The sequence below is a fragment of the Babylonia areolata genome, chromosome 10, assembly GCF_041734735.1.
Source record: "Babylonia areolata isolate BAREFJ2019XMU chromosome 10, ASM4173473v1, whole genome shotgun sequence".
NCBI lineage: Eukaryota > Metazoa > Mollusca > Gastropoda > Neogastropoda > Buccinidae > Babylonia > Babylonia areolata.
In genome coordinates this window covers 44,768,702-44,793,220 of record NC_134885.1, presented here as the reverse complement: position 1 = coordinate 44,793,220, position 24,519 = coordinate 44,768,702, and the positions used below count along the sequence as shown (strand labels likewise).

General features: G+C 37.6%; 1 protein-coding gene across 1 annotated transcript in view; it reads left to right on the top strand.

Annotated features, from left to right (window-relative positions):
- Positions 1-24,519, top strand: part of LOC143286379 (uncharacterized) — a 52,654-nt gene that overhangs the window by 22,042 nt on the left and 6,093 nt on the right. Inside the window, exons 4-7 of the mRNA XM_076593919.1 lie at positions 3,470-3,663; positions 7,604-7,774; positions 14,229-14,451; positions 15,178-15,527. Of these exons, the coding sequence (XP_076450034.1) occupies positions 3,470-3,663; positions 7,604-7,774; positions 14,229-14,451; positions 15,178-15,527 (938 nt within the window). The remainder of the gene's footprint in view (positions 1-3,469; positions 3,664-7,603; positions 7,775-14,228; positions 14,452-15,177; positions 15,528-24,519) is intronic.

The following is a 24,519-nucleotide window of genomic DNA, read 5'->3' as shown; positions in this document are numbered from 1 at the left end:
GTCCTGTATTTGTGTCTGTTTCAGACGGCGTCAGAGGGCAGTACTGACCACCAGAAGTACTTCTGATTGATAAGGATCCAATACCATCATGGCAGAAGCTCCGCATGAAGGAAGACCTGGATTAAAGTCTTCAGCTGACCAGTTTATCATCCACAAACAGAGTTATACATATGATCAAAAAGAGTCTGATTTCTCCAAATTCATTCCAATCATGGGAAACTGTGCTTGAAGTGGCTAAAATAAGGAATCACGCACCTGTGCTGGATGCTCCCAAGACGGTAGTTGGTATGGTAGTACCAAAAATAAAATACCATAGGTACTGCAGAACTGTCTTCACTATGAAACATACTTTGAATAGCCTGAAAAGAAAGGTAGAGGAACCAGTTCAGCCACGTGAGGAAGCTTCACAGACAAAGCGTCAAAGTCGAGGACCATCTTCTACGTCAAGGGTCCTTCCAAAACAATATATATTTTGTGAAAATTCTTCGAAGTATCTGAAAAAATCCTACACAAGAGAACAGTTAATACAGGCAAAAGAACTTCGTTTGGATAAAACCCTACGTGACATTACTGTGAAAAAATGTGACACCAAAATAACTGCAGTGACAAGCAGAGACGTGGTAGCAGCTGAGGCACAATACCGTCGGACATGCTACAGATTATACACTAAAGAAACATGTAAAGATAGGTTGCCAACTCAGAAAGAGGCTGATGATGAAATGCCAGATGACGAAGAAAGGACATATCAGAACGCAGAAGATGCATCGTATGCCTTGCTTTTCAAGCACATCAAAGAACTAATGGCACAGCCAGACGTTATTCCTCTAGTGTCTCTTACTGAGAAGTTGAATATGTTCATGTCAGTGAATGGTATCAAAGATGTCAAAGATTCGATAACTAGACACATCCGTGGAAAACTTGAGATTAGATTTGTTGAGGAGCTGATTATGTTTCCAGATGAAAATGGAAAGATTTTAGTGATGCCAGTCACTCTCAGTCCCCACGAACTTGGCCGAATGTATCAGGCACTCGAAATACAGCTGGCCTTGTGGAAATCAGACAGCCCATCGACTGACAAAATGTTGGATAAAGCATCTCTGCATCTTCAACAAGCAGTGAAAAATTCACAGAACAAGTCACCATGGCCCATCAACCCCTCAGATTTGGACACCATGAAGTCTGTTGAAATGCTGATCTGAAACGCTTTCTTCTGGCACTCATTACTGGTGATCCAAACAACGAGAACCCATCAACCAGGAATCGAATCCTCATCGACTCGTTTAACCAAGACATTGTGTTTGCTCTGAGTCATGGGCAACAGAAGACTCCAAAACACATCCTTTTATAATATGGTGTGAAAAGTCTTACTTGAAACGTGGAGCTGATCAGAACGTTGAACAGGCTAGGACATGGAGTATCATATGAACAGCTTGAAGAGAACGACACAGCACTGTGTCTACAAAAGATAGCAGATTCTATCAACAAGAGAGTAATTCTTCCCAGGAGCAATGTCACGTAGGGTTTTATCCACACGAAGTTCTTTTGCCTGTATTAACTGTTCTCTTGTGTTAGATGTTTTCAGATACTTCGAAGACTTTTCACAAAATATACATTGTTTTGGAAGAACCCTTGAAGTAGAAGATGGTCCTTGACTTTGCCGCTTTGTCTGTGAAGCTTCCTCACGTGGTTGAACTAGTTCCTCTGCTTTTCTTTTCAGGCTATTCAAAGTATGTTTCATAGTGAAGACAGTTCTGCAGTACCTATGGTATTTTATTTTTTGTACTTCCATACCAACTACCGTCTTGGCAGCATCCAGCACAGGCGCATGATTCCTTATTTTAGTCGCTTCAAGCACAGTTTCCCATGATTTGAATGAATTTGGAGAAATCAGACTCATTTTCACCACTTTTGTAAGTCTGTTGGTGGATGATACACTGGTCAGTTGAAGACTTTAATCCGGGTCTTCCTTCATGCGGAGCTTCTGCCATGATGGTACTGGATCCTTATCAATCAGAAGTACTTCTGGTGGTCAGTACTGCCCTCTGACGCCGTCTGAAACAGCCATAAACACAGGACAAATATAGATTTTGCTTTCTTTATGTTAATCCCTATAATTATCATAAGAAAGTGCGATAATTTCACATACCAAATGATAAAAACAAAGGTTGCTGTTTGATTTACCTTTAACAGATTTAGCTCTTCAAGTATTGTCTCTAAACCTTGATCTGTTTTGCCCCTCCCCCAGTTTGCATGTGTGCCCATGGTCAAAATGAAATGTCTTTTACTTTGACTTTCATATATTTCTGCTCAAATTTTCTTTAGTGTGTTATTCTACATCTGGTTGTTTAGCAGTTACCTGTATATTTACATATACAACCATTCAGGCAGAGTATTACACCGACTTGGACAAACGGAGGGTTTTGTCGTGTCGTGTAATTTTTGATGAAACTCACAAAAGCCATAATTTTTCCGAAACAAACAAACATTTTTATAGTTTTATGAGAATAAAAATTGTTCACAAGTCCCATGCGCTTCGTTTTGCTTCATAAAGTGTCTTCCGATATCTAACGATTTAGCTTTGACAAAAGACGACATGCCGAATTTTGTGTGAATGTGTCATAAAATGCTACTACATTTCACGAACAAATAATAATTTGATATACTCATAATAACAAAAGTTGTTTAGCATGCTATTATACATCTTTTTTATTCAATAATGGTTTTTCTATCTTCAATGGTTTAGGCTCTGGGAGAACAGGGCTTGATCACGGTGCACGTTCTCGACGCGGTAGGGTGGTGTTAGAAATCACGTGATAACAGGCAGAAAGCTGCCACGTTCACATCATTATCATGCTTTTCTGACATCTAGGGACATAGACGATTCCAAAAATATATGATAACACTTGCCACTATGAGTGGTACCGACCGCCTTGATTTGAGGGGCTGGCTGAAGGACTATTTCTCCCAAGTCTGACCGTCAGATCAGACAGCGTGTGGTCACTGGGAAGAGACAGGCCGTGGTCCCGTGCTCTTCACACTCCGGGAGAGAAGTGCCCGGCCTCTGCTGCCATCTGACACACAGCTGGTCAAACCAAACTGTTCTGACGGAATGAAAGAACACAGGACAGACCCCTTCCAAACACGGTTAAAGGTTAAAAGGTTAAAGGTCCCACAGCCTGTCAAGGCCATCGGGGCAGTGATTTCATACCCACTGTGTCTAGGGCCTGGCACACGAAGGCGGGGCCCAATCCTCTCCTTCCGCCGTTTTAAACTTCCCGAGACCGAAGTCAGGTAGCCATTGACACCTGGTGCAGTGAGGGAATTGGGAGGAAAGGACACCGCACCATGCCGAAACGGGGCCTCGAACCCCCATTGCTGGTGAACAGTGGACCAGAAGCTGAGAGACTATAACCGATCATGCCTCGTGGCCTCCATGATAATGCCCACTCACGGTGTTCCCTCCGGACAGAGGACTGCGCGGCGTCTTGGAACAGGGTCCACAGCAGCACGGGCACTCCGAGTAACGCCAACGAATACATCCAGGCACACAAGGGCAACAAGGCGCCCTCTTATAAGGTGGCGCTGGACAATGGCGACGGGTCCGTTATTGTGCTGGATGGGATGTACTTCTTCAGCGACTCCAGCACAACCTTCGCCAGCCAGGTACCCCGGGTGTTACGGGCTGCCACCCGTTTCCCCAGTGTTGTCCCAGTGTTGGCATAGTGTTGTCCAGTGTTGTCCTAGTGTTGTCCCAGTGTTGTCCTAGTGTTGTCCAGTGTTGGCCTAGTGTTGTCCTAGTGTTGTCCCAGTGTTGGCCCAGTGTTGTCCAGTGTTGTCCCAGTGTTGTCCCAGTGTTGTCCAGTGTTGGCCTAGTGTTGTCCAGTGTTGTCCCAGTGTTGGCCTAGTGTTGTCCAGTGTTGTCCCAGTGTTGTTCAGTGTTGTCCAGTGTTGGCCTAGTGTTGTCCCAGTGTTGGCCTAGTGCTGGCCTAGTGTTGGCCTAGAGCTAGCGCAGTGTTGGCCTAGTGTTGTCCCTGTGTTGGCCCAGTGTTGGCTCAGTGTTGGCCCAGTGTTGGCCTAGAGCTAGCTTAATGTTGTCCCAGTGTTGGCCCAGTGTTGTCCCAGTGTTGGCCTAGTGCTGGCCTAGTGTTGGCCTAGAGCTAGCGCAGTGTTGGCCTAGTGTTGTCCCTGTGTTGGCCCAGTGTTGTCCCAGTGTTGGCCCAGTGTTGGCTCAGTGTTGGCCTAGTGTTGGCCTAGAGCTAGCTTAATGTTGTCCCAGTGTTGGCCCAGTGTTGGCCCAGTGTTGTCCCAGTGTTGGCCCAGTGTTGGCTCAGTGTTGGCCTAGTGTTGGCCTAGAGCTAGCTTAATGTTGTCCCAGTGTTGGCCCAGTGTTGGCCCAGTGTTGGCCTATTCCTGAATCGGCCGTATCCGATTTTGGCAATTCCTTCCAGCAAATTCGCGTTTGGCTATCCAAAATTATGTACTCGGAAAGAAACCAGTTACGCTTTTATTTGAAAAAAGAAAAGAAAAAAAAGATAAGCTATTGTTCCAGTTGTGGTAAAAATCACTCCAAAACACCTTATTTCATTTTATTATTATTGACTCATTTGTGTAAACAAAGTGAGTCTATGTTTTAACCCGGTGTTCGGTTGTCTGTGTGTGTGTGTGTGTGTGTGTGTGTAGTAAACGTTAACATTGGCAATTTCTCTGCAAATACTTTGTCAGTTGACACAAAATTTGGCATAAAAATAGGAAAATTCATTTCGTTCCAGTCATCTTGTTTAAAACAATATTGCACCTCTGGGAGGGGCATAAAAAATATAAAAAGAAGCCGAATTATATGGAAACTGATATGACTTTTATATATATATATATATATATATATATATATATATATATATATATATATATATATATATATTATTGATCTGATATTCTGACACAACAACAAGAGAAGTCATTTTTATCATTTTTTTGTTCAAACAGGAACTTCTTTTGCTAAGCATGGAAGTTATATTTCTGGTGCATGTCTTTGCTGCAGATAGTAAAAAAGGGAAATTAATCTGTAATTAATGCTAGAAGGGTTAATTTGCTTTAAACTGATCTTTCTCATCTTAAATATTACATTTTGAAATTATACTCAATACATAAAAAGCTTGTGTGTTTTACTCTCAGTGTAAAGGGCTTTCACTGTGTCAATTCGCCCAAGTGGTCTTTTTCGGAAAATACTAAAATCAATACTACGAGTGGTCATGGGCAAAAATCATTTGCGTACACATATTTATACATATTCAAAGCGCGTGCTCATATTCCTCGCGAACGCGAAGGTCGCCATTTTGTTTCAAGTTGTTGACCTGCCCGTTCAATCCTATATTCAATCAACAATACACGATAACATGTGATCTGGATCTGGATCTGGATCGATACGTCGCAACATCCATTTACTGGCTTAAACGCGACGGTGGGGGGTGTGCAGCACGTTGGTGTTACTGGCTTCTGGCTTTTGTGATGGAAAGTTGGAGAATGTGACCGTTAAATATTTATTGAGAGAAAGAATTGTGAACACCTCATCACTTACTGGATCATGACCCAAACCGCCGTAAAAATATCAGCAAAATCAGTCGGAATTCACAGTTAAAAATAATAAACCATGAGAGTTAAAACGTAAAAATTTCCAGTCTTGACTTTTCTCAAAATGAAGTCCTTTTCACTTCATACAACGTTTAGAAGTACTTGTACTTGGCTCTACATGTTATTAGTTTAACAAAATACACAATTTTCATATCAACTTTAAAACTATAAAACTAGAATGGACATAAAAGAGAAATTGAATCGACCGTGTCCTACATTCCCGGTGGGTGTAACTAAAATTGTACATCTATCTAGATCCTGAGAAAACGGCTAAATGTTACAGTGTTATTGCGGCGATAGCCATGTCTCCTTTACCGCGGACTTAAGAATTTTTAATTGCCCTTAAAGATTTTTGGAATGCCCAAGAATACACCAGAATAATATGATTTAAACAGCGTTCTCACTGTGCACACCGCAATCGATTTATCGCCCTTAAAAAAGCATGTTTAAATGTTAAATTTTTTAACGTCAGTTAAGGAGCCACGATAGTGTAATGGGCAAGACAGTTTATTCTCACTCGAACACGCGGGGTTCGAATCTGCCGTCAGGACTTTTTTTCTTTTTCTTTTTTCTAACCCGAAGCTTTATAATAACAAATACAGAACACATCTTTACGATTAGATTTTTTTTTAAAGTGTATCACAAGTGAGTCTTGAAGGCCTTGCCTCTCTTGTTTTGGTTTTCTATTTATCCTTATCTATTTATTTATTTATCTACATTGATTTATTTGTTTATCTATTTATCTATTTGAAAACCGGAACAATACACAATTCTAAACAATCTCTGGCGCTGAAACCAAATACAGTCGTTCTGGGGTGGGTTTTTGTTTGGTTTTTTGTTTGTTTGTTTTTTGTTTTGTTTTGTTTTGTTTTGGGGGTTTTTTGTTGTTGTTGTTGTTGTGTTTTTTTTTGGGGGGGGGGGTTGTTTTGTTGTTGTTGTTGTTTTTTGTTTGTTTGTTTTTTTGGTTTTGTTTTTTTTTGTTTGTGTTTTTCAATCAAGAGATACTCGAAAGAGAACACAAACTGCAATATCTGACCCTACAATTTAAGCGCCCTATTCAACAGAACCATTATCACCATTTTTGTCAAAATCATGATCAGAATGCTCATACATAGTCCTACGATTGTGGTCAAGATAATCGTTACGATATCGCCAGATGACACTGTCAGTAATTAAGAGTCCTATTCTTTTCCATCATGACCACCATCGTTGTTACAATGCTCGTCATGACGCCGATGGATGATTCAGTAAACCAGTGTCATATTCCTCACCGGCAAAAGATCATTGTCGTGAAAACAACGGTCAGGTTATCAAACGTCACTGTTTCACGTGTGAAAACAGACTGCATGTTGTGACCTGACACGTGTGTGTGTGTATACGCGTGTGCGTGTGCGTGTTTCTGTTTGCCAGATGATAAACTTTGCAGTGTCGGCTTTTGTTGTTGCTATTTCTGTTGCTTACTTATCATCATTGTTATCTTTTTTTTCTTTTTGTTTTTTTTACATTATAGTTATTATTTATTTATTTATTTGTGTAAGCTTATCTATCATTTAGTCACCTTTTTTTTCTTCTTTTTTTTTCCTCAAGGCCTGACTAAGCGCGTTGGGTTACGCTGCTGGTCAGGCATCTGCTTGGCAGATGTGGTGTAGCGTATATGGATTTGTCCGAACGCAGTGACGCCTCCTTGAGCTACTGAAACTGAAACTGAAACTCTGTTGATGTGTTTTTACTGATTCCATTTCTGGAATTAAGTGGGTATTCCAGGTGAGTCATGAAGGCCTTGCTGCTGCTTTTTTTTTTTTTCTTTTTTTTTTCTTTTTTTTTTTTAAATCTGGTTTTTATCATTGTTGATCTTAGAGCCCCATTTAGAGAATAGACGTTATAGAAATTGACTTTATTGTTATCATTACTGTTATTATTGATATAATCATCATAATCATCATCATCATCATTATTGTATCTGTTCGGCACCCAGGTGGCGCCAACCCTCTCCCGGAAGTCACGGGAAGAGTTTGATGACTTCCCCTCCCTGGAGTTCCGGTTTGTGCGCAGCGGAGGGAAGGTGGAGACCTTCATGGATAACAGCACCTCCAAGGTGCTGAAGACGGCGGCCTCCGATTGGTTCATGAGACAGCCCACCGTGTCTGTAAGCAATGTCTCTCCCTTTAGCCTGTCACAGCTTTGTTACAGCTGTCAAGTTCATGCCTTGTTACAGCTGTTATGTTCATGCCTTGTTACAGCTGTTATGTTCATGCCTTGTTATAGCTGTTATGTTCATGCCTTGTTACAGCTGGTATGTTCATGCCTTGTTACAGCTGTTATGTTCATGTACATCATCACTGTTCACTGTTGTTCCACGTCCTCATGGTGTGTCTTTTTTTTTTCTTTTCTTTTTTCTTGTTCTTGTTTTCGTCATTCATGGTGGCATAAGTGGAGTGTTGGGCAAGTGTCTACGCATCCACATAGAAAGCGAGAATATATGTGCGCACTATACAGTTCAAATCCCACAGTCGCCAGTATTTTCTACCCATCCACTAGACCTTGCGTGGTAGCCTGGACACTATGTCCCGTGTGCAGCATGCAAGCTCACGTAAAAGAACCCACGGCAACAAAAGGGTTGCCCGTGACGAAAGTTTGTAGAAAAATCCACTTCGATAGGAAACAAATAAAGTTGCAGAGAGGAAAAAAATACAAAAAGATCAGTCAGTCTCTGTGTGTTTTCATTTTCTCTGTTTTTTTGTGTGTGTTTTTTTGTTGTTTTTTTGTTTTGTTTTTTTGTTTGTTTTGTTTTGTTTTGTTTTCGGTCAGTCTGTGTGTGTTTTCATTTTCTGTTTTTCTCGGTCAGTCTGTCTCTGTGTGTGTTTTCATTTTCTGTTTTTCTCGGTCAGTCTGTCTCTGTGTGTGTTTTCATTTTCTGTTTTTCTCGGTCAGTCTGTCTCTATGTGTGTTTTCATTTTCTGTTTTTCTCGGTCAGTCTGTCTCTATGTGTGTTTTCATTTTCTGTTTTTCTCGGTCAGTCTGTCTCTGTGTGTGTTTTCATTTTCATGGGGAAAATACGAAGTGAAAATGCAGTTACTATGTGGTCCAGTGCAACAACTGAATACAGCACAAAACAACACAATACAATACAACAACTGAATACAGTACAAAACAACACAATACAATGCGACAACTGAATACAGTACAAAACAACACAATACAATGCAACAACTGAATACAGCACAAAACAACACAATACAATGCAACAACTGAATACAGTACAAAACAACACAATACAATGCAACAACTGAATACAGTACAAAACAACACAATACAATACAATGCAACAACTGAATACAGCACAAAACAACACAATACAATGCAACAACTGAATACAGTACAAAACAACACAATACAATGCAACAACTGAATACAGTACAAAACACAATACAATGCAACAACTGAATACAGCACAAAACACAATACAATGCAACAACTGAATACAGTACAAAACACAATACAATGCAACAACTGAATACAGTACAAAACAACAATACAATGCAACAACTGAATACAGTACAAAACACAATACAATGCAACAACTGAATACAGTACAAAACACAATACAATGCAACAACTGAATACAGCACAAAACAACACAATACAATGCAACAACTGAATACAGTACAAAACAACACAATACAATGCAACAACTGAATACAGTACAAAACAACACAATACAATGCAACAACTGAATACAGTACAAAACAACACAATACAATGCAACAACTGAATACAGTACAAAACAACACAATACAATGCAACAACTGAATACAGTACAAAACAACACAATACAATGCAACAACTGAATACAGCACAAAACAACAATACAATACAATGCAACAACTGAATACAGCACAAAACAACACAATACAATGCAACAACTGAATACAGCACAAAACAACACAATACAATGCAACAACTGAATACAGCACAAAACAACACAATACAATGCAACAACTGACAATACAATACAATGCAACAACTGAATACAGCACAAAACAACACAATACAATGCAACAACTGACAATACAATACAATGCAACAACTGAATACAGCACAAAACAACACAATACAATGCAACAACTGAATACAGCACAAAACAACACAATACAATGCAACAGCTGACGATAGCACAAAACAGTACAATACAATGCAACAACTGACGATAGCACAAAACAACACAATGCAATACAACAACTGAATATAGTATAAAAAAAAAAACAACGAAAAAAACAACAACAAAAACAAACAATACAATACAATACAACGACTGAATATAGTACAAAACAACACAATACAATGCAACAACTGACTATAGTACAAAACAACACAACACAATGCAACAACTGAATATAGCACAAAACAATACAATACAATGCAATAACTGATTATAGCACAAAACAACAATACAATACAATACAATACAACAACTGAATATAGCACAAAACAACAATACAATACAATACAATGCAACAACTGAATACAGCACAAAACAAACAATACAATGCAACAACTGAATACAGCACAAAACAACACAATACAATACAACGACTGAATACAGCACAAAACAAACAATACAATGCAACAACTGAATACAGTACAAAACAACACAATACAATACAACAACTGAATACAGCACAAAACAACACAATACAATACAACAACTGAATACAGCACAAAACAACACAATACAATGCGACACCTGAATACAGTACAAAACAACACAATACAATACAACAACTGAATACAGCACAAAACAACACAATACAATACAACAACTGAATACAGCACAAAACACCACAATACAATACAACAACTGAATATAGCACAAAACACCACAATACAATACAACTGAATACAGCACAAAACAACACAATACAATACAACAACTGAATATAGCACAAAACACCACAATACAATACAACAACTGAATATAGCACAAAACACCACAATACAATACAACTGAATATAGCACAAAACACCACAATACAATACAACTGAATAGTACAAAACAACATAATTCATTGCAAGCAATACTTTGAATCTCCGTGGTGGACCGTCAGAGCGTGTGGATTCCTGAGACGGAAATGAATGAAAGACTTGAATGGTCCGGCAAATCCTCACTGGTGGAATGTACTGATGCATTATCAATACACATCCATTCACTGACCATCAGATGGTAAGTGGTGGAGTCTGCTGATGCATTATCAATACACATCCATTCACTGACCTCACTGCCCTAAGTAATGATGCACAAACCAAGTACCCGTACTGATCACCGTTGGAAATCTCACCGCAGTACTGTTCTGACATCATTTTTATATGTCCTGTTTTGCTGCCGTCAGCATCAGAAAACCGACCTGCAGTTATGTCTGTATGTCTCTCTCTCTCTGCATTGTCTGATTGCTTCTGTCTGTTTGTCTGTCTCTCTCTGTCTGTCTGTCTGTCTGTCTCCTCTTCTCTTTCCTTCAGTGTTTCACTCCGTTCGATCCGTCAAACTGTCTCTCTGTTTCTTTGTCTCACTCTCTTTTCCCTTTCTGTATCTCACCCCCACACTCTCGTTCACTCATTGTCTCTGCAACCTTATCATTTTCCCCCAACAATTTGACAGCCAGTTTTGTTCATTCTTTCTATTCTGTTCTTCCGAACCCTTCAGCCTTGCTCTTCAGGCTGGTTATGTCTTCCTCAGAGACACTACTTTCAATACTACACTTCAGGTTGGTTAATGTCTTCCTCAGAGACACTACTTTCAATACTACACTTCAGGTTGGTTAGTGTCTTCCTCAGAGACACTACTTTCAATACTACACTTCAGGTTGGTTAGTGTCTTCCTCAGAGACACTACTTTCAATACTACACTTCAGGTTGGTTAGTGTCTTCCTCAGAGACACTACTTTCAATACTGCTCTTCAGGTTGGTTAGTGTCTTCCTCAGAGACAACACTTTCAATACCTCACTGCTGACCTGGAAGCAACAGGAAACGTTTTGGCAACAACAAAAAACAAACAAAAAACAAAAACAAAAAAACTGTGTGAACATCACCATAAACAATGTGTGAACATCACCATAAACAATGTGTGAACATCACCAAAAACAATGGGTGAACATCACCAAAAACAATCTGTGAACATCACCATAAACAATGTGTAAAACATCACCATAGAAGAAACACGTGCGATGTAATTAATTATGCAGCATGGATGCGGAAATCTTCAAGAAGCTGCAGGGCATATCAGACCAGTGTGGGACACTATCTGGTGGAACAGAACATCAGATCCTGTCACCTGTGTGGGACACTATGTGGTGGAACAGAACATCAGATCCTGTCACCAGTGTGGGACACTATCTGGTGGAACAGAACATCAGATCCTGTCACCTGTGTGGGACACTATCTGGTGGAACAGAACATCAGATCCTGTCACCTGTGTGGGACACTATCTGGTGGAACAGAACATCAGCCCCTGTGACCTGTGTGGGACACTATCTGGTGGAACAGAACATCAGCCCCTGTCACCTGTGTGGGACCCTATCTGGTGGAACAGAACATCAGATCCTGTCACCTGTGTGGGACACTATCTGGTGAAACAGAACATCACCTCCTGTCACCTAATAATATTAATAATGGTATTTGTATAGCGCTGAATCTTGTACATAGACAAATCAAAGCGCTTTCGCACCAGTCATTCACACTAGAATTGGAGAAACTGAAGACAAGGAAGAGGCAGGGAAGGGAGGCTATTTTGGGAAGAGGTGGGAAGAAGTTCATTCCAGTTGCAAGGTCCAGAGACAGAGAAAGAACGGCGGCCAACAGTCGAGAGTTTGAATCTGGGTATGCGTAAACAGAGTGCATCCGAAGCTGATCGTAGTGAGCGAGATTGAGTGTAGAGGTGAAGGCAGCCACAGAGATAGGAAGGGGCTGATTTGTGATTGCATTTATAACATAGAGTGCTGATCTTGTACTTTATTCGGTGTGAGACAGGGAGCCAGTGGAGATGTTGCAAAAGAGTTATGTGCTCAGATCTTTTCTTTCTGAGGACGAGTCGGGCAGCAGAGTTTTGTATGCGTTGAAGGAGCTGAATGGATGAAGCAGGCAAACCAGACAATAGAGAGTTACAGTAGTCAAGGCGAGAGAGAATGAGAGAAACGACAAGTCTAGATGTTGCGTCAGTGGACAGATATTTCCGGATGGAACTGATGCACCGCAATTGACAGCAGCAGGATTGACATGTCTGACTGATAAATTTTTGCATGGACAGTGGGTTGACAAGGACAACGCCGAGGTTCCTGACTGAACTGGAAAGAGGGATGGATGTAATGCCAAGTTTGATTGTGTCAGTTGTGATGGAAGAGAGTTTTTGTTTAGTTCCTATGATCATTGCTTCAGTTTTGTCCGCGTTCAATTGTACCTTATCTAGAGTCATCCAATTTTGAATGTCCAGGAAGATCCCTATGGGACTCCATGTTCAATTTTAACGGGTTCAGACTGGAAATTATCAACAATGACAGACTGAAATCTATCAGTGAGATAAGATTTGAACCAGTTTAGAACAGTGCCGTTGATACCAAATGCAAAATGAAGACGGGAAAGAAGGAGTGAATGGTCTATCGTGTCAAAGGCGGCTGACAAGTCGAGAAGAGTGAGAAGGGAGATCTGTCCTGAGTCGGACGCTAGCAGTAGGTTATTCAGAGCCGCACAGCAGATGGTCAGGAGCTGTGGTGCTGAAATGTGCCCTGAAGAAGGAAAAGAAACGACCTCAGTTACAGTCTGCACACAGCCACCAGCCTCCATTTCGTCAGAAGGAGGCCAGCACAGCGCCCCCTGTCCAGCCCTAACCTGTAGGGCTCTCTGTGTCCACAACCACTGTGTTCACCACACCCCCTCACATACCGTCATCCTTGTGTCACGTCCTGGACACATGGGATGAAACTCTTCACTGTGGATTCAGCAGTGTGTCCATGAAGTGGCTGGATGTTCCTTTTGTCTCCTGTCTCATCTGCCCCATAGGGACCTCACTTCCACACGTGACGACAGGTAGGGAGTGATCATAGGGACCTCCACTTCCACACGTGACGACAGGTAGGAAGTGATCATAGGAACCCCCACTTCCACACGTGACGACAGGTAGGAAGTGATCATAGGGACCCCCACTTCCACACGTGACGACAGGTAGGAAGTGATCATAGGAACCCCCACTTCCACACGTGACGACAGGTAGGAAGTGATCATAGGGACCTCACTTCCACACGTGACGACAGGTAGGAAGTGATCATAGGGACCTCCACTTCCACACTTGACGACAGGTAGGGAGTGATCATAGGAACCCCCACTTCCACACGTGACAGGTAGGAAGTGATCATAGGAACCTCCACTTCCACACGTGACGACATGTATGAAGAGAGTAGACAGTTCGAAGAAGAGAGAGAGGAGAGATCTGAGAATTCAAAACGTTGTTGTTGTTGTTGTTTTTAATTCAAAGAATAAGATTTTGAGAGAGAGAGAGAGAGAGAGAGAGAGAGAGAGTCTTCAGATTCCTGGCACGTCGTCCTAACACTTGCAGCGCCACCTGTATGCCTACGGAAGTACCGGCAACCCAACCCACGGTTCACTAGCTGACGTCATTCAGGCCGTGCAAAGCGGCCAGGCCATGGTGTCCTATGACGCTGTGCACGTGCCATCAGGGACCAGCACTGTGCAGCTCAGTCGCCACCACTGGGAACTGGGACGAACCGGCTACAGTTTTAAATCCCACCCCTACTGGATCGACTCCTTGCGGGCAACAGGTGAGACGATACACAGAACGGACAGAAACTGGAAGTATGGCAGTTCTAACCATTCCAATAGAGGGAGGTCAATTAAGCACAAAAGAAAAAAAAAGGGGGGGGGGGGGGGGGGGGGGGGGGGGAGGGGGGGAGTCTGGCTCGAAACCAGAAGGACGGGAAGAGACTTTTCAGATATGACACCTATGAGAACTCTGTGTGTGTGTGTGTGTGTGTGTGTGTGTGTGTGGTGAGGGTGAAGTAGGTTGAGCAAACTCAGTTTATATACATATATATGTATATATATATATATATATATATAGAGAGAGAGAGAGAGAGAGAGAGAGAGAGAGAGAGAGAGAGAAATCCTGCGCTTTCTGGCACCACTCCTATGAAATTCATTCCACTGGTGTAGCTTCACGAAAGGGAACAACAAAAATGGTAAATAAACCCCAAAGGAAATAATCATATTCTTTTTTTCTACTCTCTTTTTTTCCTCAATTTTTGGCCCAGAAGGCTTCACCAGGAGAGCATTTTGTCTGTAAAGGATTCATGGGCAATCACTATAGATGTCCACACAAATACTGTCAAGGATTCATGGGCAATCACTATAGATGTCCACACAAATACTGTCAATGATTCATGGGCAATCACTATAGATGCACACACAATACTGTAAAGTGAAACGTATGTGAAAACCAGCGCGGGGCCAGCACCTGCTTCCAACAAACGTGATTCCTTCCTCTTCAGATGGGATTTACCTCGCCAACCGGTTCGGCGTGGTGGGAGACAGCTTCCTGAGTGGATCCGTAATGACGGCGGGCAACAATCTGTACGTGGACATCTGCTGGACGTCCTCTCACCACCCGCGAGCCGGCAGCCCACCCAGCAGCAACAACATGGGGTACCTGGTGGCAGCAGTGCTGAACGGCCACCCGGTTCGCACCACTGTGGACGGGATACACAGTCTGACGGTGGACCAAGTGCTGGTGCAGGGACAGGTCCTTCTCTTCGGCACACGTGCTTTTCTGAACCCAGGAAACAGCTTCGCTACCTCCAACGCTGAAGAGATTCGGATGGACGTCTCCACTGACGGTCAGGTAAATGACAGACAGCTGGGGAAGGGGAGGGGGAGGGGGAGGGGGAGTTAGCGGGGGGGGGGGGGGGGGGGGGGGGGGCAGTGCGAAAAATAAACTCCTAGACTGAAGAGAAAAATTAATCTATAAAAAATGTAAGAATCATTAGATGAATGTTCACAGAAAAGGACAACGAACACTGTAAATAAAAGTTTCATTTCATTTCATTTTAAGATCTGAATGTTTGTTTTGTGGTGGAGTATCCACTTCGCGAATTTGTTACTAAGTACTGGTAGGAATCAATGAGGGTTACCGTTAAATAAAATACTATAAGTACTGGTAGGAAACAATGAAGGTTACCGTTAAATAAAATACTATAAGTACTGGTAGGAAACAATGAGGGTTACCGTTAAATAAAATACTATAAGTACTGGTAGGAAACAATGAAGGTTAACGTTAAATAAAATACTATAAGTACTGGAAGGAAACAATGAAGGTTAACGTTAAATAAAATACTATAAGTACTGGAAGGAAACAATGAAGGTTAACGTTAAATAAAATACTATAAGTACTGGTAGGAAGGAAACAATGAAGGTTAACGTTAAATAAAATACTATAAGTAGTGGTAGGAAACAATGAAGGCTAACGTTAAATAAAATACTATAAGTACTGGTAGGAATCAATGAGGGTTAACGTTAAATAAAATACTATAAGTACTGGTAGGAAACAATGAAGGTTAACGTTAAATAAAATACTATAAGTACTGGTAGGAAACAATGAAGGTTAACGTTAAATAAAATACTATAAGTACTGGTAGGAAGGAATCAATGAAGGTTAACGTTAAATAAAATACTATAAGTACTGGTAGGAAACAATGAAGGTTAACGTTAAATAAAATACTATAAGTACTGGTAGGAAGGAAACAATGAAGGTTAACGTTAAATAAAATACTATAAGTACTGGAAGGAAACAATGAAGGTTAACGTTAAATAAAATACTATAAGTACTGGTAGGAAACAATGAAGGTTAACGTTAAATAAAATACTATAAGTACTGGTAGGAAGGAAACAATGAAGGTTAACGTTAAATAAAATACTATAAGTACTGGAAGGAAACAATGAAGGTTAACGTTAAATAAAATACTATCAGTACTGGTAGGAATCAATGAGGGTTAGGTTAAATAAAATACTATAAGTACTGGTAGGAAACAATGAAGGTTAACGTTAAATAAAATACTATAAGTACTGGAAGGAAACAATGAAGGTTAACGTTAAATAAAATACTATAAGTACTGGTAGGAATCAATGAGGGTTACGTTAAATAAAATACTATAAGTACTGGTAGGAAACAATGAAGGTTAACGTTAAATAAAATACTATAAGTACTGGAAGGAAACAATGAAGGTTAACGTTAAATAAAATACTATAAGTACTGGAAGGAAACAATGAAGGTTAACGTTAAATAAAATACTATAAGTACTGGTAGGTATGAAACAATGAGGGTTACCGTTAAATAAAATACTATAAGTACTGGTAGGAATCAATGAAGGTTAACGTTAAATAAAATACTATAAGTACTGGTAGGTAGGAAACAATGAAGGTTAACGTTAAATAAAATACTATAAGTACTGGTAGGAATCAATGAAGGTTAACGTTAAATAAAATACTATAAGTACTGGTAGGAAACAATGAAGGTTAACGTTAAATAAAATACTATAAGTACTGGTAGGAAACAATGAAGGTTAACGTTAAATAAAATACTATAAGTACTGGTAGGAAACAAAGAAGGTTAACGTTAAATAAAATACTATAAGTACTGGTAGGTAGGAAACAATGAAGGTTAACGTTAAATAAAATACTATAAGTACTGGAAGGAAACAATGAAGGTTAACGTTAAATAAAATACTATAAGTACTGGAAGGAAACAATGAAGGTTAACGTTAAATAAAATACTATAAGTACTGGTAGGAAGGAAACAATGAAGGTTAACGTTAAATAAAATACTATAAGTAGTGGTAGGAAACAATGAAGGCTAACGTTAAATAAAATACTATAAGTACTGGTAGGAATCAATGAGGGTTAACGTTAAATAAAATACTATAAGTACTGGTAGGAAACAATGAAGGTTAACGTTAAATAAAATACTATAAGTACTGGTAGGAAACAATGAAGGTTAACGTTAAATAAAATACTATAAGTACTGGTAGGAAGGAATCAATGAAGGTTAACGTTAAATAAAATACTATAAGTACTGGTAGGAAACAATGAAGGTTAACGTTAAATAAAATACTATAAGTACTGGTAGGAAGGAAACAATGAAGGTTAACGTTAAATAAAATACTATAAGTACTGGAAGGAAACAATGAAGGTTAACGTTAAATAAAATACTATAAGTACTGGTAGGAAACAATGAAGGTTAACGTTAAATAAAATACTATAAGTACTGGTAGGAAGGAAACAATGAAGGTTAACGTTAAATAAAATACTATAAGTACTGGAAGGAAACAATGAAGGTTAACGTTAAATAAAATACTATCAGTACTGGTAGGAATCAATGAGGGTTAGGTTAAATAAAATACTATAAGTACTGGTAGGAAACAATGAAGGTTAACGTTAAATAAAATACTATAAGTACTGGAAGGAAACAATGAAGGTTAACGTTAAATAAAATACTATAAGTACTGGTAGGAATCAATGAGGGTTACGTTAAATAAAATACTATAAGTACTGGTAGGAAACAATGAAGGTTAACGTTAAATAAAATACTATAAGTACTGGAAGGAAACAATGAAGGTTAACGTTAAATAAAATACTATAAGTACTGGAAGGAAACAATGAAGGTTAACGTTAAATAAAATACTATAAGTACTGGTAGGTATGAAACAATGAGGGTTACCGTTAAATAAAATACTATAAGTACTGGTAGGAATCAATGAAGGTTAACGTTAAATAAAATACTATAAGTACTGGTAGGTAGGAAACAATGAAGGTTAACGTTAAATAAAATACTATAAGTACTGGTAGGAATCAATGAAGGTTAACGTTAAATAAAATACTATAAGTACTGGTAGGAAACAATGAAGGTTAACGTTAAATAAAATACTATAAGTACTGGTAGGAAACAATGAAGGTTAACGTTAAATAAAATACTATAAGTACTGGTAGGAAACAAAGAAGGTTAACGTTAAATAAAATACTATAAGTACTGGTAGGTAGGAAACAATGAAGGTTAACGTTAAATAAAATACTATAAGTACTGGAAGGAAACAATGAAGGTTAACGTTAAATAAAATACTATAAGTACTGGTAGGAAACAATGAAGGTTAACGTTAAATAAAATACTATAAGTACTGGTAGGAAACAAAGAAGGTTAACGTTAAATAAAATACTATAAGTACTGGTAGGTAGGAAACAATGAAGGTTAACGTTAAATAAAATACTATAAGTACTGGAAGGAAACAATGAAGGTTAACGTTAAATAAAATACTATAAGTACTGGTAGGTAACAATGAAGGTTAACGTTAAATAAAATACTATAAGTACTGGTAGGAAACAAAGAAGGTTAACGTTAAATAAAATACTATAAGTACTGGTAGGAAACAAAGAAGGTTAACGTTAAATAAAATACTATAAGTACTGGTAGGAAACAAAAAAGGTTAACGTTAAATAAAATACTATAAGTACTGGTAGGAATCAATGAAGGTTAACGTTAAATAAAATACTATAAGTACTGGTAGGAAACAATGAAGGTTAACGTTAAATAAAATACTATAAGTACTGGTAGGAATCAATGAGGGTTACCGTTAAATAAAATACTATAAGTACTGGTAGGAAACAATGAAGGTTAACGTTAAATAAAATACTATAAGTACTGGTAGGAAGGAAACAATGAAGGTTAACGTTAAATAAAATACTATAAGTACTGATAGGAAACAATGAGGGTTAACGTTAAATAAAATACTATAAGTACTGGTAGGAAACAATGAAGGTTAACGTTAAATAAAATACTATAAGTACTGGTAGGAATCAATGAAGGTTAACGTTAAATAAAATACTATAAGTACTGGTAGGAAGGAAACAATGAAGGTTAACGTTAAATAAAATACTATAAGTACTGATAGGAAACAATGAGGGTTAACGTTAAATAAAATACTATAAGTACTGGTAGGAAACAATGAAGGTTAACGTTAAATAAAATACTATAAGTACTGGTAGGAAGGAAACAATGAAGGTTAACGTTAAATAAAATACTATAAGTACTGATAGGAAACAATGAGGGTTAACGTTAAATAAAATACTATAAGTACTGGTAGGAAACAATGAAGGTTAACGTTAAATAAAATACTATAAGTACTGGTAGGAAGGAAACAATGAAGGTTAACGTTAAATAAAATACTATAAGTACTGATAGGAAACAATGAGGGTTAACGTTAAATAAAATACTATAAGTACTGGTAGGAAACAATGAAGGTTAACGTTAAATAAAATACTATAAGTACTGGTAGGAATCAATGAAGGTTAACGTTAAATAAAATACTATAAGTACTGGTAGGAAGGAAACAATGAAGGTTAACGTGAAATAAAATACTATAAGTACTGGTAGGAAACAATGAAGGTTAACGTTAACTCTCTCCATACGAACGGCGAAAGAGACGACGTTAACAGCGTTTCACCCCAATGACCATCATCAAAATATTGCAAGCGGAAGGCTCTTATACTGAAGAGGTTAATGTTGACAAAGAATACCACAATTCTGACGACGGAAGCTAAAGGTTGGGTCATTCAGACACCCACTGGATATCCGAGGGGTCTGTGTAGAGGAGAAGAGAGGACTGGCCGTACTGAGTGAGTTAAATAAAATACTATAAGTACTGGAAGGAAACAATGAAGGTTAACGTTAAATAAAATACTATAAGTACTGGAAGGAAACAATGAAGGTTAACGTTAAATAAAATACTATAAGTACTGGTAGGAAACAATGAAGGTTAACGTTAAATAAAATACTATAAGTACTGGTAGGTAGGAAACAATGAGGGTTAACGTTAAATAAAATACTATAAGTACTGGTAGGAAACAAAGAAGGTTAACGTTAAATAAAATACTATAAGTACTGGTAGGTAGGAAACAATGAAGGTTAACGTTAAATAAAATACTATAAGTACTGGAAGGAAACAATGAAGGTTAACGTTAAATAAAATACTATAAGTACTGGTAGGAAACAATGAAGGTTAACGTTAAATAAAATACTATAAGTACTGGTAGGAAACAAAGAAGGTTAACGTTAAATAAAATACTATAAGTACTGGTAGGTAGGAAACAATGAAGGTTAACGTTAAATAAAATACTATAAGTACTGGAAGGAAACAATGAAGGTTAACGTTAAATAAAATACTATAAGTACTGGTAGGAAACAATGAAGGTTAACGTTAAATAAAATACTATAAGTACTGGTAGGAAACAAAGAAGGTTAACGTTAAATAAAATACTATAAGTACTGGTAGGAAACAAAGAAGGTTAACGTTAAATAAAATACTATAAGTACTGGTAGGAAACAAAGAAGGTTAACGTTAAATAAAATACTATAAGTACTGGTAGGAATCAATGAAGGTTAACGTTAAATAAAATACTATAAGTACTGGTAGGAAACAATGAAGGTTAACGTTAAATAAAATACTATAAGTACTGGTAGGAATCAATGAGGGTTACCGTTAAATAAAATACTATAAGTACTGGTAGGAAACAATGAAGGTTAACGTTAAATAAAATACTATAAGTACTGGTAGGAAACAATGAAGGTTAACGTTAAATAAAATACTATAAGTACTGGTAGGAATCAATGAAGGTTAACGTTAAATAAAATACTATAAGTACTGGTAGGAAGGAAACAATGAAGGTTAACGTTAAATAAAATACTATAAGTACTGATAGGAAACAATGAGGGTTAACGTTAAATAAAATACTATAAGTACTGGTAGGAAACAATGAAGGTTAACGTTAAATAAAATACTATAAGTACTGGTAGGAAGGAAACAATGAAGGTTAACGTTAAATAAAATACTATAAGTACTGATAGGAAACAATGAGGGTTAACGTTAAATAAAATACTATAAGTACTGGTAGGAAACAATGAAGGTTAACGTTAAATAAAATACTATAAGTACTGGTAGGAAGGAAACAATGAAGGTTAACGTTAAATAAAATACTATAAGTACTGATAGGAAACAATGAGGGTTAACGTTAAATAAAATACTATAAGTACTGGTAGGAAACAATGAAGGTTAACGTTAAATAAAATACTATAAGTACTGGTAGGAATCAATGAAGGTTAACGTTAAATAAAATACTATAAGTACTGGTAGGAAGGAAACAATGAAGGTTAACGTGAAATAAAATACTATAAGTACTGGTAGGAAACAATGAAGGTTAACGTTAACTCTCTCCATACGAACGGCGAAAGAGACGACGTTAACAGCGTTTCACCCCAATGACCATCATCAAAATATTGCAAGCGGAAGGCTCTTATACTGAAGAGGTTAATGTTGACAAAGAATACCACAATTCTGACGACGGAAGCTAAAGGTTGGGTCATTCAGACACCCACTGGATATCCGAGGGGTCTGTGTAGAGGAGAAGAGAGGACTGGCCGTACTGAGTGAGTTAAATAAAATACTATAAGTACTGGAAGGAAACAATGAAGGTTAACGTTAAATAAAATACTATAAGTACTGGAAGGAAACAATGAAGGTTAACGTTAAATAAAATACTATAAGTACTGGTAGGAAACAATGAAGGTTAACGTTAAATAAAATACTATAAGTACTGGTAGGTAGGAAACAATGAGGGTTAACGTTAAATAAAATACTATAAGTACTGGTAGGAAACAAAGAAGGTTAACGTTAAATAAAATACTATAAGTACTGGTAGGTAGGAAACAATGAAGGTTAACGTTAAATAAAATACTATAAGTACTGGAAGGAAACAATGAAGGTTAACGTTAAATAAAATACTATAAGTACTGGTAGGAAACAATGAAGGTTAACGTTAAATAAAATACTATAAGTACTGGTAGGAAACAAAGAAGGTTAACGTTAAATAAAATACTATAAGTACTGGTAGGTAGGAAACAATGAAGGTTAACGTTAAATAAAATACTATAAGTACTGGAAGGAAACAATGAAGGTTAACGTTAAATAAAATACTATAAGTACTGGTAGGAAACAATGAAGGTTAACGTTAAATAAAATACTATAAGTACTGGTAGGAAACAAAGAAGGTTAACGTTAAATAAAATACTATAAGTACTGGTAGGAAACAAAGAAGGTTAACGTTAAATAAAATACTATAAGTACTGGTAGGAAACAAAGAAGGTTAACGTTAAATAAAATACTATAAGTACTGGTAGGAATCAATGAAGGTTAACGTTAAATAAAATACTATAAGTACTGGTAGGAAACAATGAAGGTTAACGTTAAATAAAATACTATAAGTACTGGTAGGAATCAATGAGGGTTACCGTTAAATAAAATACTATAAGTACTGGTAGGAAACAATGAAGGTTAACGTTAAATAAAATACTATAAGTACTGGTAGGAAACAATGAAGGTTAACGTTAAATAAAATACTATAAGTACTGGTAGGAATCAATGAAGGTTAACGTTAAATAAAATACTATAAGTACTGGTAGGAAGGAAACAATGAAGGTTAACGTTAAATAAAATACTATAAGTACTGATAGGAAACAATGAGGGTTAACGTTAAATAAAATACTATAAGTACTGGTAGGAAACAATGAAGGTTAACGTTAAATAAAATACTATAAGTACTGGTAGGAAGGAAACAATGAAGGTTAACGCTAAATAAAATACTATAAGTACTGATAGGAAACAATGAGGGTTAACGTTAAATAAAATACTATAAGTACTGGTAGGAAACAATGAAGGTTAACGTTAAATAAAATACTATAAGTACTGGTAGGAAGGAAACAATGAAGGTTAACGTTAAATAAAATACTATAAGTACTGATAGGAAACAATGAGGGTTAACGTTAAATAAAATACTATAAGTACTGGTAGGAAACAATGAAGGTTAACGTTAAATAAAATACTATAAGTACTGGTAGGAATCAATGAAGGTTAACGTTAAATAAAATACTATAAGTACTGGTAGGAAGGAAACAATGAAGGTTAACGTTAAATAAAATACTATAAGTACTGGTAGGAAACAATGAAGGTTAACGTTAACTCTCTCCATACGAACGGCGAAAGAGACGACGTTAACAGCGTTTCACCCCAATGACCATCATCAAAATATTGCAAGCGGAAGGCTCTTATACTGAAGAGGTTAATGTTGACAAAGAATACCACAATTCTGACGACGGAAGCTAAAGGTTGGGTCATTCAGACACCCACTGGATATCCGAGGGGTCTGTGTAGAGGAGAAGAGAGGACTGGCCGTACTGAGTGAGTTAAATAAAATACTATAAGTACTGGAAGGAAACAATGAAGGTTAACGTTAAATAAAATACTATAAGTACTGGAAGGAAACAATGAAGGTTAACGTTAAATAAAATACTATAAGTACTGGTAGGAAACAATGAAGGTTAACGTTAAATAAAATACTATAAGTACTGGTAGGAAGGAAACAATGAAGGTTAACGTTAAATAAAATACTATAAGTACTGATAGGAAACAATGAGGGTTAACGTTAAATAAAATACTATAAGTACTGGTAGGAAACAATGAAGGTTAACGTTAAATAAAATACTATAAGTACTGGTAGGAATCAATGAAGGTTAACGTTAAATAAAATACTATAAGTACTGGTAGGAAGGAAACAATGAAGGTTAACGTTAAATAAAATACTATAAGTACTGATAGGAAACAATGAGGGTTAACGTTAAATAAAATACTATAAGTACTGGTAGGAAACAATGAAGGTTAACGTTAAATAAAATACTATAAGTACTGGTAGGAAGGAAACAATGAAGGTTAACGCTAAATAAAATACTATAAGTACTG